The 18,206-nt window shown below is 35.1% G+C and overlaps 1 protein-coding gene across 1 annotated transcript in view; it reads right to left on the bottom strand.

The window, feature by feature from the left end:
- The window catches only part of EYS (eyes shut homolog), an 853,574-nt gene that overhangs the window by 255,682 nt on the left and 579,686 nt on the right, over window positions 1-18,206 (bottom strand). The window contains exon 36 of the mRNA XM_027644956.1: window positions 5,200-5,350. Within this exon, the coding sequence (XP_027500757.1) occupies window positions 5,200-5,350 (151 nt within the window). The remainder of the gene's footprint in view (window positions 1-5,199; window positions 5,351-18,206) is intronic.

Below are 18,206 nucleotides of genomic sequence, written 5' to 3' on the forward strand. Positions count from 1 at the left end.
CTAACTAGACAGTTACAGGATTACTGTTGCTTTAGCCTATGAAAGCACATCAACTGTAACATTTAGCAAACTCCTTTCAGATTATTCCAAATTAAGGGTGTGATTCTGTATTTTTTAACCCCACTGTCCATTTCTTCACTCAATGCCACTGAATTCTGTGGATGAGTTATTACAAGAGAAAGAACGTACTTTTATATGTTTTAGCAGTTGGTTATTAAATTGTATAAAACATTTTTACCTACATATGGATACATCTGAGAATATCTTGAGACTGGGGAGTTCCTATGATTGTGATATCACGGTCTCTCTGTTTCATAGGAAAACTACATGTTTTCTTATATATGCACAGTCTACTTTATACATTTGTATTTAAAATGCATGCCCTCTAGACTACTGTGGGCTCATAGTCTAACCAGAAGTCTTTAGATGTATGATGATTTCCATCTCATCTTAGTTTCAGCCTTAACACACTGAGCATATCACTCAATTATCTCTTGCCATTTCCCCATCAGTAACCTACTGATGCCCATAGATATATTTGCATACATTCCACTTAATCTTTTATCTTTATTTAGAAGATTGCTCTCCTGGTACAGAAGCTTCCTTTCCTTCTGAAACTTTCCTGTTTTAATACTTGCAAAGTTTAATTATAGAGAACTGCTTGTCTTGAAAAGGAATATGAAGATATAATGACATTTCAACTTTCTCAATACTAAAATAGCATTAAGTCTAGAAATATAAATTACTGGAGCAATTATAGCAGCAGAAATAACAGTATTACTGCAATCAACTGCTGCTGTAGGTATTTGAAAACAGTCTTTAATTTCCCTTTAAGTGTACCAATCTTCTCTGCAGAGGAAAAAGCTATTGTAAACAATTAATGATACTAAAATTAACATGAAATTAATTATTCTGAAACAAGTCTTGAGATTTCAGAAATAATTTTTTCTTTAATTTTTGATGGAAAAAGTCTTTTTTCTCTGTGTAATTTTATTTCAATTCTGTTGTTGTCGATTTTAAGTCTTAAAAACCAGTGATCATAAACCCAATGTTTTAGAAAGATGATGTTATTTAACTGTTTAGCTGATTTAGACATTTACCTGTTTATTAGATGTGACAAGTCTGAAGTATGCCCATCATATTCTTTATCAGAAAATAGGACACGATTTAAAAATAAGTAATAGACAAATCTGGCACAAAACTGAAGGGGTTTCACTATGTAGAGACAGCAGAACAAGATGTCTGCCAACCAGCTATTTATAGTTTCACTTTCCTCCTGCTGTTCGGCTCTGCCATCCTACACCGTCAGATGAATCCAATAGACTTTGCAAAGGACAGTTTACAAAGTCATAAAAACAATTTCCTGCTGGGCACGAAACAGATTGCAGTGCTTGAATTTGGATGAATTTATCCAAAGTGTTTCAGTGCATGTATCTGTTACCTTGTTTTCTACCCACACCTTCAGATACTTCAGAATTCATACCCAGGCAAATACTTTTCCCATATTTGGCCTGTGGGTATCTGAGAAAAAAGAACCGTAGATGCATAGGAGGACGAAGTGGCAGAGACAAACTCTTACGTGCTGATTACAAATCCCACTCCCCATCCGCCTGCACCGCTCAGAGGAAGGAGACAGACGAGTTGTGACTGAAGTTGAGTCTGGGAAACAAAGGATTATCTACTGCCCTCTGTTTGTCCACAGAGCCAGTCAGCTCAACAGGGAAGGCAAGCATACTAGTCAGGCAGATTTTCCTTTGGTAAATCCATGCTGGTTGTTTCCAAGGATCTGCTTGTCCCTGATTTGTTTCTACATTTATTTCAGGAAAGAGTTGTGCCATTGACCTGACCAGGTCATGGTTACTCATCTTCCTCTTTGGTTTTTTGAAGATGAACACAACATCACATTTGTCCTTTTCCTTTCCTCACGGATATCCTCTGATTGCTCTAGGCTTTCAGAGGTAATGGAGAGTGGCCTTGTGACACCACCAGCCAGTGGTGTGTGCTTGTAAGCATCCTATCTGGTTCCATAATACTTTATATGTCTGGTCTACTTAAGTAGTTCTTTGGCTTGCTCTACTGTTTCTCGTCATCAGCCACAGCAATTAGGCCTTGTGATTTGGGAGGTCTGAGATTTTCTGTATAGTGAGGAAATCTATTGGGGTATTATAGCATTGCTTTGCCAGATATCACAGGTATTATTTCAAATACATCACTCCCTTAAAGGTTAGGACTCCACTCTCCTGAACTGCTTTCTCAAGCTGTGGCAGCAGCTAGGGAAGCCATTAGAATTGTTGCACCTTGCCTTACATTTGGAGACCACTCTGACTCTAGGGAATACCAAACAATAAACATACAGACAAAAGAGAAATATGAGGAAAAATACGCACAGACACTTGAGAGCTGATTAGGAATATGTGGTATAGGAAATCCTCAGAGGATGCAATATTTTACCCTGAAGGCTTCACAGATCATATCAAAATTCACTCAAAATGAGAGGAAAAGGAATCTAGCCTGGAAATTAATAGTGTTGCATGAGCCAATACCAGTAATATGGAACTTCTGTGTCAAAAGTTTTTGGTACTGACAGCTAGAAGTTCCTGTCAGTCAGAAACGGAAGGAGTTAGGGTCTGAAGTAACTATTCTCTCCAGCTTCCACAATATTGGAAGGTAGAAGAGCCAACATCAGAGTGAATTACTCCAGTGAGAGAAGGGACTCCAGTAAAATAAGACAATGTATTATTAGGTCGATACTATGGGTATCATAAAGGTCATTATCGAACTTGACTCCAAGAGTGATCAGAGCACTTGCTAGAAAAAGCTGAGTCTCAGCTGGAGCAGAAATCTCCCTTGAAGCAAACTGCAGGATGAAGGTCAGAAACAGACCTTTTCTGTTTAAGGGATGATGGAGATTTTACTGTAGAAGCCTGACTGTCTGGGTCTAAAATGTTGAGAAAGAAACTTTATGGAGCGGTTTCCTACTGGGATTGAAAAGCTCACACAAAGTGTACTTGGACAGACAGTTCTCCATTCCCCAACAAAAAGGGAAAAATATAGCCTTTATATACCTTATGTGGCTTAGAGCCTACAGACTTTGATAGGGAAGTCAAGGAAAATAACACTTAAAAAAAACCTTAAAAAAACTAAAGCTACAAAAATGTAAAAAGTAAGCAAAATGAGACATTAAGATCAAAATGAACACAAAAATAACAAGCAAAGAAAATACAGTGAAATAAAAGCCTGAGGTCATCTCAAATAGAAAGTAATGACCTGCAAAAAAGCTCAGTGGAAAACTAGAGAGGTAACTGAGAGTAAAGGCTGTATTTTTTCCTTTTGGGAAAGTTATAGGAATGTAAGCTTTCCTCTCTATATGTAATAGAGGTTAAGTATCACCAGCCTGAGCACTTGCACATGTCTGCCTAACTTAGATGACAAGCATGGACCACAACATCTCACCTGCATTAAGAATAGAATAATCCTGCATTAAGAATAGAATAATCTAATGAACTGCAACATCCTTAAAGAAAGAAAGCCCAGGTTGATATGACAATCCAACACATATATAGGCAAATTTTTTTAGCAGTAAATTACCCTTAAACCATTGTCTCTTACTGCTATTTGAATTTCCTGAAGGTAAATTTATTTTTCTGTATTTTATGTTACCTTTAGCTAGTGAAGAACTATTTGGCATCACAAAATTCATTCTCATATACATATCATTATTATAACTCTCAAACAAATTGCTTCTTTACCTGCTCCTAAATACATAGAATTGAACTTGCACATGGACTGAATTCTCTAAACCTTCACTATAAATTCTTTGTGGTATCCCCAAAAACATTTTTCTTAGCTTCTAGAAGATAGGTAATTTAAACAATGAAAATATGATTTTCTTATATCTTATTAGTATAGAATATTTATTGAAGATACATTTCTGTAGTAAATAAAATTTCGTATGGATTCAGGATAAAATATTGCAGATGAATAGATAGTTTGTGTATGATCATTTGAATTAAGGGGAAAGTTGTATAAACAGGAATACTAGCTGATGTGTTCTTTTAATGCCATTGTGTGGTATTTAAAAGTATACTTTTGGCTAAATATTTTACAGCCTTAAAAGCACCTACTCACAAGAACTTCTAAGCTGGATTTCCACAGTCTTGCCACTTCATTGGTTACTGTGCAATTTATTATAGGGTAAAAGCAATCTAAAAATGCTGTATTATAATAGCAGCATCAAAAACCTGCTGGTACTTGAAATTACTCTATTTGCCTTACGATAGAATGACTCTCGCTTACTGAAGAACAGAACAGAAATAAAAAGGTTAACTCAATTGTCACAGGGTAAAACCTACCCAAAATATGGCTTAAAAAATTAAAATTGGACTACATATGTCCATCTCTGATTATATGATTTTGCTGTGCACTGGGAAAACAAAACCCCACAGATTAAATTTGCTACAGTTGTGGGGTAACACCTGTCCAAACACCAGTGTTTAGATAAATGAGACCCAGACCACAATAACTCAACGCTAACAGTTTAGTTTATTTCACTATGTGTGGAAAATATACAAACACTGACAAGTAGTCTTTGTTACGTAATGTGAACAGCTTTACCTTCTGGAAATGCGTTTGGGACATAAGACAAGAGGGTTAAAGAGTCCAGGTAGCAGCACAGGTTGTCTTTAGACAAGGGAGTCAGAGACTGACTTGGGTGCACAGTACCAGTTTCAAATGAATTACAGGGCCTGGGTCTTTCATCTGTGCAAACGTGAAGAGTTTGAGTGATTAAAAAAAATTATATTGGAAATCACTGAAGTGATGTGCATCTATTATTGTGACTACTGTACCTCAAAATCCTCCATAAGAGTATTTTCACATCTTAGTAGAACCAGCACCTGAGGTAAAAGGTACTTCCTCTAAATTTGATCGTATTTACTCCTTAACTCTGCCTAATCAAGGCAAACAGAATTTCAGTTCATGACTTCAGACCAGAATGTTGTTTCTATTCACTTACCAAAGTCCCACACATGAGCAATAAACTTCAAGGGACCATAGTCATCACTTACGTGTAATCCTCCAAAAGCTGTAAATAATTTTTATTTTTTGCATGGTTTAAATCTCTTCAGTTATATCCTACTCAACATGCCATTCTTAAAATAAAAAATCTTAAATAAAAATAAACAACAATAATAAAAATACCTGTTTTGTTGTGTAACGATGAGGCAAACCACCAACAAATATGGGTCCTGTTTTAAGCCAATGTGAATCGGACCAGAAATTTCTAGTTATACTAGTATTGGAAGATAACTTCAGGATTGACAGTTCTGCTTCACATGGTACCATGCTTTGCCTGCGTAAATTTAGAAATAGGCACATTTTACCATCTCGCAAATTAATTAGGCTGTTACTAAAACAACAAGGAAAGAAAATCAAGTACATAACTGGTTTATATTACAGACTATAAACATAAAAGAAGCTGTAAGTTGGTATGTCTTTGGGGTCTGAACTTCCATTAAAATGAAGCCATATTGTAAATCTGAGCAGAGTAATCGCTAAAAAAGGCAAAACACATAATAAGGACATGAATAAAAAAATAAGAAAATTATTAACAACAACAAGAAGGCTTTGTAGTTTGAAAAAAACCCCACCTATTGACCTCAAATATTTTAAATACCCCTCTTTCTCATCACAAGCAAGATATAACCTACAGAAGCACTTTAAAACAAACGGCATTTTAGAAATTGCAAAGATACTATGATATGTAATACTTATCATCAAAAGCATCATTCCTAAAGCTGAAGGCAGTAATTTTAGGCCCTGATATTAATATATCCATTCCCATTTCCCTCTCACATCCAAACACCCTCTTAAAAGTGTTGCTTTTAAAAACAGGCATAAATTTTCAACAATAAACAGAAAGTACTAAGCAAACAATTTGGTTTCCTTCAATTTTTAATGATGCAAAGGTCATTTACATTACAATAGTCAACTGGCAGTGAGCACTTTATCTTCATGTAAGAAAGTACAGTGAAGAAATATCAGAACTAAATAAGTCTCTTATGTAGAAATTTCTTTCAGTCTATCTTTCTCTCTTTACATGAAACAAATCATAGTTCAATCAGCCATATGTTTAAAAATACTCAAATGTCTTTGTAAAATAGATACCATAAAAATAGTGAAAACAGCATATCCAGGAAACCCCTCCAAAACCAGAAGGAAAACAACTCCAAAACTATAGCTCTATTACAGCAACAGTCTGTAATTTAAGTAGAATATTATACATAAAGTATGATTCAGTTTATATTTAACAATGAAAAATTACCTTCTGAAACTTCTTAGTTACAAAAAGAGTATTTCTTCCTTATTAAGTTTTCTTCCTTATTTTCTGTCAGATGATGATATATAAAGGATTTCTCACATACTATTTGATAAGGTCTTCTATAGTTTTTTAACTGAGAGGACTGAGAGCTAACATTAGCAACATTTGCAAACAGTTCTCTATGTTTTCCTTGTAATTCTGTTTTGAGATACTTTTAGAAAATTATGCAAAATAGTTCTATCTCTTTAACAGAAAACCCTATAAATGATTTTGTAAGAAAAATGGCCCATCCATACTATGGTAAATAACTTCAGATGAAGAACAAAAAAAATTTGTTTTGCTGCTAAAATAAAAATTAAGTAAAGAAATAAATTAGAGTTTTGATTCTGTGGACTAAAAAATAATTTTTTAATGGATCAGTTTATGGAGTTTTTTTTCCTCCTCTCAAGTTTTTTTGAACTTACTGATTAATGGTTAACATGAATGAGAAAGAGGAGCTAAACATATCTAGAACTACAATCAAGGAAAGGAATGTTTTCCTAACATATTTTGTAGATATTATATAATGGTTGTATGTCTAAGCATACACACAAGGTTCTGCAGCACACTATTTTCATTATTGGCTTACAAAGGAAGTTTGCTGATAATGTGTGTAACTATCACATACACTCTCTGTAGCTCTATTTGCAATGATTTGGCAGGTTTCCCCAAGGCTTGAACCCAGTGTGACATCTTGGATATTTTCATTCTACAGAAGAAAGATGAGGTGAGAATTCTAAGAAAACAATTATGATTTTGCAAATATTTTAAATTTCTTCCCTTCCTGATAAAATGATATTGTAATTGTGAATAAAAGCATTATATTAAGATAGCAATATTTCTTAAGCACTTTAAATCAGACTTGTTTTAGTGCAGCCTAAGATGGAGTGGAAGAGGGTCAGGAATGGAACTGGCAGGTATTTTTTTTGTAACGAATTGACAGACGTGCTAAATGAAGTAAACCTGCTCAAACATCTTCTTTTCTGTATTTTTTTTTAATTACTATTACTTCTACATATTTTGAGATGCTAACACTGTAACTGGTTACATGACCATGTATGTATTTCTATCACACAAACACCCTATTTACAAATGTAGTTCTTTTCACATTAGCTTTAGACAGATTTGTTACCTTGTCTTTAATAGCTTTTGTGATTGATACTCAAAAGGATTTTTGTGTGCCTGTATAAAAAACCGTTTGAAATTAATATCCGGTATTTGTCAGAAAATGAGTTAATGCAATTCAAAGCACTAGCTGCCTTCACCCTAAGCTTGTTAGAATGTCAGCCATGCACCTCTGATTGTGTTTGATTGAATCTAGCAAGGCCTGGCCAAATTAGAATAACAACTTTAAACTTATTGTTTAGCATTTGCTGATGATACAATCACTGGGTTATATATGCACTGTATAAAATTTCCATCAGTCTTTTAGAATACTTTTCCTACAATCAGCACATTGGGGCTTTAAAGGTCAAGTAAGATGATAGAGCTTTTTGCATAATTATAAATGTGGAAATGCATACAGCAACTCTCAAGCACTTTTGCTGGGTAAGCTACCAGTAATTGTGCCTCAGTCTAAGCCAGCAGTAATAGCTCACAGTTTCCTCATTTGTAATCACATAAATGTAATGATTAAATATTGGCCTATTAATTATAACCTGAAGATGAATTCTGTCTAAACAGTACTAAATCCATCGCCCAATGTCTCGCAGGTTAGAAGGATGGAAAGGTCAGACAATAATTTGATAACTGCTGGATAACAGTACCTAAACATGACAGTGTCTGTATGAAATCCAAATCCTTTTACAGAATGTCCTTACTTTCTGACATTTTTCAGTGATGATTAAATGACATTTTTGAAATTATCATAAAATGGCAAAAAGGTAACAAAACAAATGGAGGAAGAGCAGGAGGGAAAGGGGGATGTTCAGATAAAGTATTAAGTGTCAGTCATGCTGTGCATGGGAATAAAAATTCTTGACCCTGTTTTTTTCTAATAGGAAAGAGAAATCTGTTCTAGAAACAAGGCTGAAACTTACTTGTCTCTAGAAATTTCACTTTGAATGTGACCATGCTAAAAAATAACAAACAATTAACTAATAACCATTGAACTATTTAGGATGTAATATTGGAATTCAGTCAATTAAATAAAAGTAGTAAGATATTTGAAAACATCTATGTCAAATAGGAGTTGTGAATGCCCAGAAGTAAAGTATTTTTATTATCACATATTCTAAAAAAATAATAATTCCTGAGTTCCTCTTTTTTATTGCAGACAATTTTTTAATTAAAGCTGGGAACATCTTCATTGCATTTGATTATTATTTTGCGTTTTCTTAATGCGTTTTTAAAAGGTGGCATCAATTTTGACTCAGTACTGGTTTTGAAATCTTCATAGCTTTGCAAGGGTGTTTGAGGTAACTTCAGGAATGGAACATATAGACCTCTCTAATCAGTGAGGTTGTGCAGGTTTCACCCTTGGAGATTTTCAAAACATGATTGAATAAAGCCCTGAGCAACCCCATCTGAGCTCTTGGCTGTCCCTGCTTTGAGTATAAGGTTGGGCCAGAGACCTCTTGAAGTCTTTCTGCACTGAATTATCCTACAATTCTACAATCCTGAGACACCTTTCTTCACCAAAGAAACCCCTGCAATCCCATACTAATATTTACAGAGTAAGGCAGAATCTCTTATTACCTGCAGTAGATTTATTTAGAATATATACCAGTTACACTCACAGTCATTAAATTTTCACTCTGCTGCACGATGCACCATTTTAGACTGTGTAGATCTGTTGGTGCTGACTCTGCCCTACTGAGACATCAGGTAACACACACTTTTATGTTGCTGATGAACTAATGAGTCAACAACATATTTTTTCTCATTCCCTCTGACAGCAGACTCATATTTACTGGGCCTGAAGCTTATTTCTTGGTCTGGTTTTAGAACATGATTTAACTAAACAAATAAGAAAAATGAAGCTAATGATGTAAATTTCTCTAATAATACAAGGTGAGGAGGAAATAAAATTTGTTTCATATTCTAAGGAATAAATAAATAAAGTACCCCATTTTCTTTTCACAGAGGTTACACTTACACTACTACACTAAATAGGTCCACAACATAAGTTCACATCCTGACTTGTAATCATCCATATTTTTACAAAGTCATCACTCTTCCTGTTACAGTTGCCACTGAGGTTAGCTATCACCTCCAATTCTGAGACTCAAAAGGTTTGCTGTTAGTGCAATTCAGGAATCATTCCAAACTCATGTTGACAAAATATTTTACCATAGTTATTTTTTTAGACACGACCTGGGGTCTAGTTAGCCTCAGGTCCAGAGAACAGCCTGCAGATTTCAGTTTCATTTACTACTATAGATTTAGCTAGAGAAAAAAGAGTGATCTGTGCCTCTGGCCCTTTCTGTCTTTGCAGTTTCCTGCTTCAATTTTCTTGCTACTCTCATTGTACCAACCTTAAATACTCCTTACAGAAATTAAACTTAGAAAACAATATGCACTTATTTAAACTGTAGATGCAAATAAAGTCTCATTTAGTGAAAAGCTTGGCTCAAATGAGAGTACTGTATTCAAGCATTCAGACCCTTGAAAGTTTACAGTTGGATTTAGACTTGCAACACTAATTTATAGTGCAACTGAAAGACTGTGTTGAATAAGAAGATAATCACATGATGAAAATTCCTATTTACATCAGCTCTGCAGGCCAACATTATTTCTGATCTCTATATCCTGTCTGTATGCTCCTTAATGTAATTTCTATACTTGTAACATGGGACCAAGGCAGCCATAGAATATGGAATCCACTTGTAGTATCCATAAGTATCCTTTGATATTCCTTAGAAAATAATATAGAACAAAGTTTTAGGTATGTTGCCTGTTACTAGAGTCCTGCTTTACTGTTTTTACGTTTTTGTCCCTGCAAGAAGTTGTTTCAGAAATAGAAAATTTTCATTCTTAGAAGTGAAACTAATGATCTCTTTTGAGATAGAAAGCAAAAGAAAGTAGCTATGACAGGAATATTTTTAGTATTTGTTTAGGTAAGTAATCTGAACAAGAATATATTACTATACACCACAGATTTGTCTCTTTTGGGAGCTAAATTTTAATGTCTGAGTGTCTCCTTTGATTGCAGAGTTCTGAGGATGTGTAGAATATGATTTGTACTCAAGATGTGGCATGACTAAGTAAGCTTTTATCTTAAAGAGACTATAAAACAACAGTTTGTATCAAAATAATTGGTGGAATTAAATTGCTATTAACTGTTATTATGATCAATTTAGTATAATTAAATCCACTGCATTCAATGATGTTGTTAGGAAAAGGCAGTTGCTTATTCTCTGTTGCCTCATAAGAAGTTTGTGAAAAATAGCCACTCTGTGGAGCATGCACATTAAAAAACATGTACAACATATTAAGCTTCAATTTCATTATGGTTTTTTATTTCCATTAAGGTTTTTTTTTTAACAGTGCATTGATAGAAAATAAAATAATGCTATTTAGCTGCAAAAAAGTGCAGTAAGATTTAAACTTTTGTTTTATTAGAAGATTTGATCAGTGCAAGTTCTTTTGTATATTGAGACAGATATGTAAGCAGAAAGTCCACTTTCCCTATTCTCAATTTCTGAAAAATAACTGCAAGATATGGAATATTAATATTAATATCACTGTGAAATCTTAGTTCTTAAAGAATGAATAAAGTAATTGTTGTAGTGACTTCAGAATTGCAAAAGATATTCTTCCATGTCTGGCAATGCAGAACTTATATCTTTAATACATAGTGTTCAGAAGGGCTGTGATCATGTATCATCAACAGTAGAACACCATAGTTGTTTACTGAAGAAGTCTGGGTTCTGAAAGAAAAATTAAATTGATCATTTTAAGAAGACTAGTGTCAAGTTAACATTTTAGTGAAATTCTGAAGTTAATGGAGGACTGTGAATATGTACAACAGATATTGTGGAGCCTGGATCATCTCACTGGCATTTCTTATACATTTATAGGTGTGGTTTAACTAGCAGTTTAGCTAAAGGACTCTGTATAAGCTCTGGCAACATAAGTTAGTAGACAAAAAAAAAAAGAAGGAGAATAAAGCAGTTTAAACATGGTAAAAACAATCATGTCTCCTGAGACCATGTCTCCCTTTGAAGGTATTCTGAATTGTTCCCCTTTTGTTAAAATGATTTCTCAAAAAAACCAATAAACGAGCCCCTTCTTTAAAGATAGACTTCATTTAACACACAAGATAATCAGATTTTTAGATTTACTTTTTAAATAATAGAAATGTAGCTATAAGTGTGATAGATTTAATGAAAGCCTTGAAAGCAGATTTATTCTCTAACTTTACTATATACATTTGGTCCCAAACAAAATCTCTTTCCTTCAATGTGCTTACAAGGTTCCCCTTAGAGTTTGTCACCTACAGAAGGCAGGCTGCTTTTTTTTCCCAGGATTTTCTCAGTCTGTGCTGTTGCTGCAGACTCTTTGCAAGCTCCATCCTGCCCTTCAGGGAGACAAAGCTTACTTGCTTTCAGAAGAGGTGCAATCTCTCTGCCTACAGATAACTCAGACTGAAAGGGAATCATGTGGGATAAAGTAGAAAGACAGCTTCCTTCTTACTAAGTAGAAGTAACAGTATTCACACAGCACTGTCTGAATAAACAAGACAGTTATACTTCTTGTCCTGCTCTCTGCATATCCCTCTTTCTTCAGCAGAGAAAAGGATGGTTTGCATCACCTTTCAGATACTCATGCTGCCTCACATTTGCCACAGTATGATGACTTCAATAAAAATTTATGCCTTCAGGTTTCTGGATACAATGTGTAGAACTGGCTAATTATTTTTGTTTCTCCATTCTCTGGGACCTGTCTCAAATAAGAGAGCTTGAGTTTTGTGGTGAAAGTATATATAGGAAGTAAAAAAATCTTTGAGGTGAGAATGAATTACACCTCTCAGATGTCTGTCATTGCTTGCTCTTGCAGTCAGGGTCACATACCTGAGACATAGGGTTAGCAGGGGCAGAAGAGAATCTTTATCCACCTTTTATTTTCAGCTTTTCACGGAAGTACTGGCTGGGGTTTGTCAGACAGAATGATCTGTACACATAAATTACCCACCATTGCTATGGTCTTAGGAAGAGGTGACCACAGTAAAGTGTATCTCAGGAAAATATTTTAAAAATAGAAGGGCTTCATTTAATTGAAGTTTGTGTCTTTCTGAACAAAATATTGGTTATTTATAACATAGAAGAGGTCAAACTACTGGTCCCTTGGTGGTCAAAAGAGTGTGGCCTGAAACTCTAAACCCAAGAAATTTTAGAAATTTTATCTTAGATAGAAATGGTAGCCTATGGTGCCTTATGCTGCTGTGTTCAAATGATGTAACATGTTCATCCCATAGAGGGAAAAAGAAATTCTATAAATTATTTTTTAATTCCTATACTGTTTTTTTTTCACTAAGCTTCCTTTCTGATAGCTAGTATATTTACTCCTTATTAATATGCATCTGTTGTATAAAATACATTGCTATCACATGTGAAAACACGAGTTCTTAAAATCACTTTGATTAGGAAATCAAAGTACTCAGTACATTTAAGTCTATAAAAGAAAGTACTGGATTGTGTGTATTATATATTTTAGATCTGCTTTCCTCAAAACAAAATCCCTACAGAAATAGGATACTGTTACATTCTATTATTTTTATAAGGAAAAATTATTTAAAACATATTAAAAAAGTCAGCTGATGTTGTTACTACTTTGTTTAAAAATAAGCAATTGGGGTTATTTCAATAAGAAAATTATGACTGTTCTGTGAAATTAATCATGTGAACAACAGAATTGAGAGATATGGTATAGATCACATGGGATAGAACGGAATTTAAATGCTCTCAAACTGAGAACCTGCTAAGGACATGTCCTGAGGAAAAGCCTCCAGCAAATACATAAATTGTTGAGACAATATCTCTAACAGATATGGTATTTAGTGATATGCAGCAGTCAGTAAGAAAGGGCATGTTGTTTCTTTGTTTTTTCTAATGAAGACAGACAAAGAAAGGCAATTGAAAGTAAAGAAAAAAATTAACAATTTTTGAATCTAGAAAAACAATATAATTTTGTTTTTCATGATAAAGATAATTCAAAGAATAGTAGAACCTGTAATTGTGATAAAGTCGTTCTACCACTGAAGTTTAATATGTTCTCTTTTCAGAAAAAAATAATTCAACCTAACTAGTTTTTTAAAAATATCTAAGATTAATAGAATATTACTGCAGTGATACACTGTACTTGAAACTTATTTCTGTACACAGAAATTAAACTTATTTATGTAAAAAAAAATGATCTTCAGCTACAGAAATCCATGCTTACTTACAAAGCAAACTGGGTAAGTATAAATTCATTGATGGCCTACCACTTTCCTTAATATTTCTTCAAAAGCAGATATCAATGCTTTCTCAGTATTCAGTCTATGTATGGATCAGTTTCCTTATCTGTGTTCTTAGGGAGATGTTGCTATTCCTCTCTAGCATCCACAAAGTCATTATTTCCATAGTGTCCTAACTCATTAAAAAGGGAGAATTATCATAGAATAATAGAATCACTTAGGCTGGAAAAGACCTCTAAGATCATCAAGTCAAACCATTAGCTAATACTGGAAAGTTCATCATGTCCCTAAGTGCCACCTCTAAATATCTTTTAAATACCTCCAGTGATGGTGACTCAACCACTTCCCTGGACAGCCTCTTCCAATGATTAACAATTGTTTCTGTGAAGAAATTTTTCCTAATATCCAAACTAAACCTCCTCTGGTTCAACATGAGGCCATTTCCTCTTGTCCTCCACATTGCTGCTCTCAGTGAAGTTTGTCTCCATGAGGAAGGCAGCCTTAGAGAACGTGGTGCCGGTTACACACCATGCCAGTTTACCGGTCAGGTAAACCCAGAATCAAAAAGCATCTCTCAGGAGTTGGCTTCGTGATTAAAAACTCTATTGTTCCTAAACTCAAAAATCTGCTGACAGGTCATTCTGACCGCATTGTCTCCTTACACTTTCCACTACAAAACAAGCAACATATTGTCCTCTTTAGTATATATGCCCCAACTCTCCAAGCTGACCCTGTTGAAAAAGATAAATTTTATACCCAAAAGGTTCCCACAGATGATAAGATCCTTATCAATACTGTACTGATGGAAGCCTATTCAACCTAAGGTGACTGAAGGCCCACACTAAGACTTTAAATCATCTTGTCCAGGAGCTGCTTGACGCTGACACTGCCGCCCTCATCGCTCACACAGAAGCAGCTCTGCAGTGTTTAACATCCTGCTTTGCTGAGGCTGCTGGGCTCTTTGGGCTGGAAGTCAGCTTAAAGAAGACAGAAGTTCTCTATCAACTGGCACCTCAGGAAGTCTTCCATCATCCTCATATCATCACTGGCCAATCAGAACTCAAATCAGTCCAGCAGTTTAATTACCTAGGTAGCCTCATCTCCTCAGACAGTAAGATCGATGGAGAGACAGACAACAGGTTAGCAAAGGCATACAGAGCTTTCAGAAAACTTCATAAAAGAATCTGGCGTAATAAACACCTGAAGAAAAGTACAAAGATCAGTGTTTACAGAGCCATTGTGCTGTGTACTCTTTAATATGGGTCTGAATCACGGGTCATTTACTGCCACCACCTTAGAACGCTTAGAACGCTTCCATCTGTCTCCGTACAATCCTAAACATCCACTGGTCAGATTATGTGATGAATACATCTGTTATAGAACAAGCAGCAGTCACAAGTATTGAGGCCATGTTGCTGAGAACACAGTTGCACTGGTCAGGACACGTCTCAAGGATGAAGGACCACTACCTCCCCAAGATCTTGCTTTATGGTGAACTTGCCACTGGCTGCCACAAGAGAGGAGCCCCAAAGAGAAGATACAAGGACTCCCTGAAACAATATCTCAAACTTGGCCATATTGATCTTCATCACTGTTCTACTCTGGTCTCCAGTCAGGAGGTCTGGAGACACACTATCTATAACGCTGCTGCTTCTTTTGAGAACGCACGGAGGATCACTCTCGAGAAGACAATGCAGAAAGAATCATGTCTCGCCGACACCATCCAAGGAGTCCTTCTGCTGTACCTTTTGCAACTGGACAGGTAGTTGTAGAGACTGAGCCTCCTTTTCTACGGGCTAAACAACTCCCGCTCCCTCAGCCACTTCCTGAAAGACTTGTGCTCCAGACCCTTCACCAGCTTCGTTGCCCTTCTCTGGACATGCTCCAGCACCTCAATATCTTTCTTACAGTGAAGGGCTCAGAACTGAACACAGGATTTGAGGTGAAGCCTCACCAGTGCTGATTAGAGGGAGCCAATTTCTGTTCTGATCCTGCTGGCCACACTATAGCTGGTACAAGCCAGGATGCCAGCGGTCTTCTTGCCCACCTGGGTACACTGTTGACTCACGTTCAGCTGTCTGTTGATCAGCACACCCAGTTCCTTTTCCTCTGGGTAGCCTCCCAGACACTCCAAACCTATAGCACTGAATGGGGTTGTTGGACAAAAATATAATATGAGCTGAAAACTGTTATTGATTGAACATTTATTCTTAAGAAGCACCATCATTTATTTTAAACACTTGACTGCCAAATAGGAAGATAAAGTACATTTAAATTATAAAGTATCTATGAGATAAAGTAAGAAATAAAATTAGTCACAGGAGGGAATATTATTGGCTTGGTTCCCCTTCTACTTATCTGTGAAAGGATTAAAATCTACTTAATTCTCTCTAAATGTATGGTACATGGTAGCAGAATGAACTAGAAAGCACATATATTTTGACTAGCAAGATTTCAAAATTTTCCTCTATTTAGTGTGTTTTGATTCTTGTTTGAGTTCAATCTCACAGCTCATAAATCAGAGCCTCCTTTGATTCTGTTGCTTTAATTCAGCATTACTCTTTCTTTGGCCCTGTCATGCTCTGCTAGTGAGTAGTAGTAGTGTCACTGTGTAACAGAAATCTTCAGCCCCTAGAAATTAGCTTTCCATTTTTGAGCTACTTGTGCCAAAAGTAAATCCTTGCTATTGCAAAGTCAGCATCTTTTCCCTTTCAGAAATATTCCATAATACCCTTTTCAGGGCATATGCTTCACTTCTTCCTGTTTATCTGTGTGATAATACAGAAGTATTTTAAGTTAAATTTCTTTATCTCTGTCCAAAACCTTCTGCTAAAAGAATCCTTCTATTTTCTTGATACTTCACGATCAACTCATTCTTATTTTCTACCTTAAATCCAAGTCTTGACAGTAGTATTAATATTTCCAAAATTATCTTAATTTTCATTCCATTTTAAATGAAAATACCTCTATATCCTAACTGTATTCTCAAATCAGTTTTTTTCATTGACTTAGCATTCTCTGAAACGTATATTGGACATTAAGTAGCAGATGTAACCTAATTAGGACTCAAGATACAGTGGAATTTAGGAAATATAAATATAATTTTATTACCAGTGTTAATACACCATAAATAGATTGGACTAATTGTAATAAACTGGACTTTTTCCAAGTAAGCTCCACTGAGCTGAGAGAAGTTTCAGACCATATAAAAATCCGAAATTATGAGATAATTCAACACTTGTGTTGTATTTCGTTCACCCTAATTTTACACCACACACTTTAGGAGAGACTGAAAAAAAGACCAGCATATCCATGGCTAAGAAAGCATGTTTGTGAAGACCCTGTCAATGGCCAGTTTAGAGATCCAACAACTTCCTAAATTTTTTGTATGGGTAATAATATAAAACAGGCTTAACCCTGCTATGCCCCAAGTATTTCAACAAACATCTTGCAGCTGATGCAAATCCATTGACACCTTCCTTGGGAGAGGTCCAGAAAATTAAAAGACCCCGAAGCTATTTTCCATCAAGAATATATTTCTTACTGAATTTTTTTTAATATGTAATACACTTTTCTAATTAAGCAGCAGCCATTGCTAATAATATCTTGTGATTTACACCGTTTTTTGAAGATATGGCCCATTAAGTATATTTTCATTAAGAAGAGTATATGACATTTACACGGTACATGACACAACAGATGAATGATTTCTTCACCTATATGCTGGTATGTTAACAATGAAAGTCAATGTTCTGCACCTTTGCGATAAAATAAAACTAGGAATTTGTAATGAAAGTGAAATAAAAAGAGCCAAAGACAAAACAAAAAAACAAACAGGTTTTGCTAACCACTTTATCTATCATCTGTTTATCTTACCTCCCTGAAAGCCTAAGGGAAAATATGAGCTTTGTAGCATGTTCTGAAGGATAATAATACAGCATATTTTGCACCACACGGATTTTCTCAGACCTTCATAAAAAGCTGTCACAAACAAGCGTTATACAATCTCTCCAGAGTGAGCATGTGCTGCATTTTGGCATGATTGGAAAGATCATTTTCTTACTAGAGGAATCAGAAAACTTTTGCATCTCAAAAACAAGAAAATCTATCCTCAAAAGTTCTGTAGGTAACTACTGCAAAGCTCAAATTACAAACAACAGGAATTAAAGGAGAGGAATAATGCACTCTTTAAAAAGCAATTGCCAGATTTTCTAGTCAGTTTCTAGATTGATGGAACACCTAGACCAGATTTCTAATCCAAATCATCTTAGTTGATTAAAAATAAATTTCATAGTGGACAGAGTCACATTGAAGAAACAAGTTGTGTTCATGACATCTACTGCATAACCTATTTAAAAGTGGATAGATTTGCTAAAGCAATGGGCAATTGTGATTTGAGATTAAAAGTAAAAATTTTTTTTTTATTTAATTAAGGAAAATATTTTTACT

This window comes from Corapipo altera, unplaced genomic scaffold, assembly GCF_003945725.1.
Source record: "Corapipo altera isolate COAL_440 unplaced genomic scaffold, ASM394572v1 2, whole genome shotgun sequence".
In the NCBI taxonomy this organism is placed as follows: Eukaryota; Metazoa; Chordata; class Aves; order Passeriformes; family Pipridae; genus Corapipo; species Corapipo altera.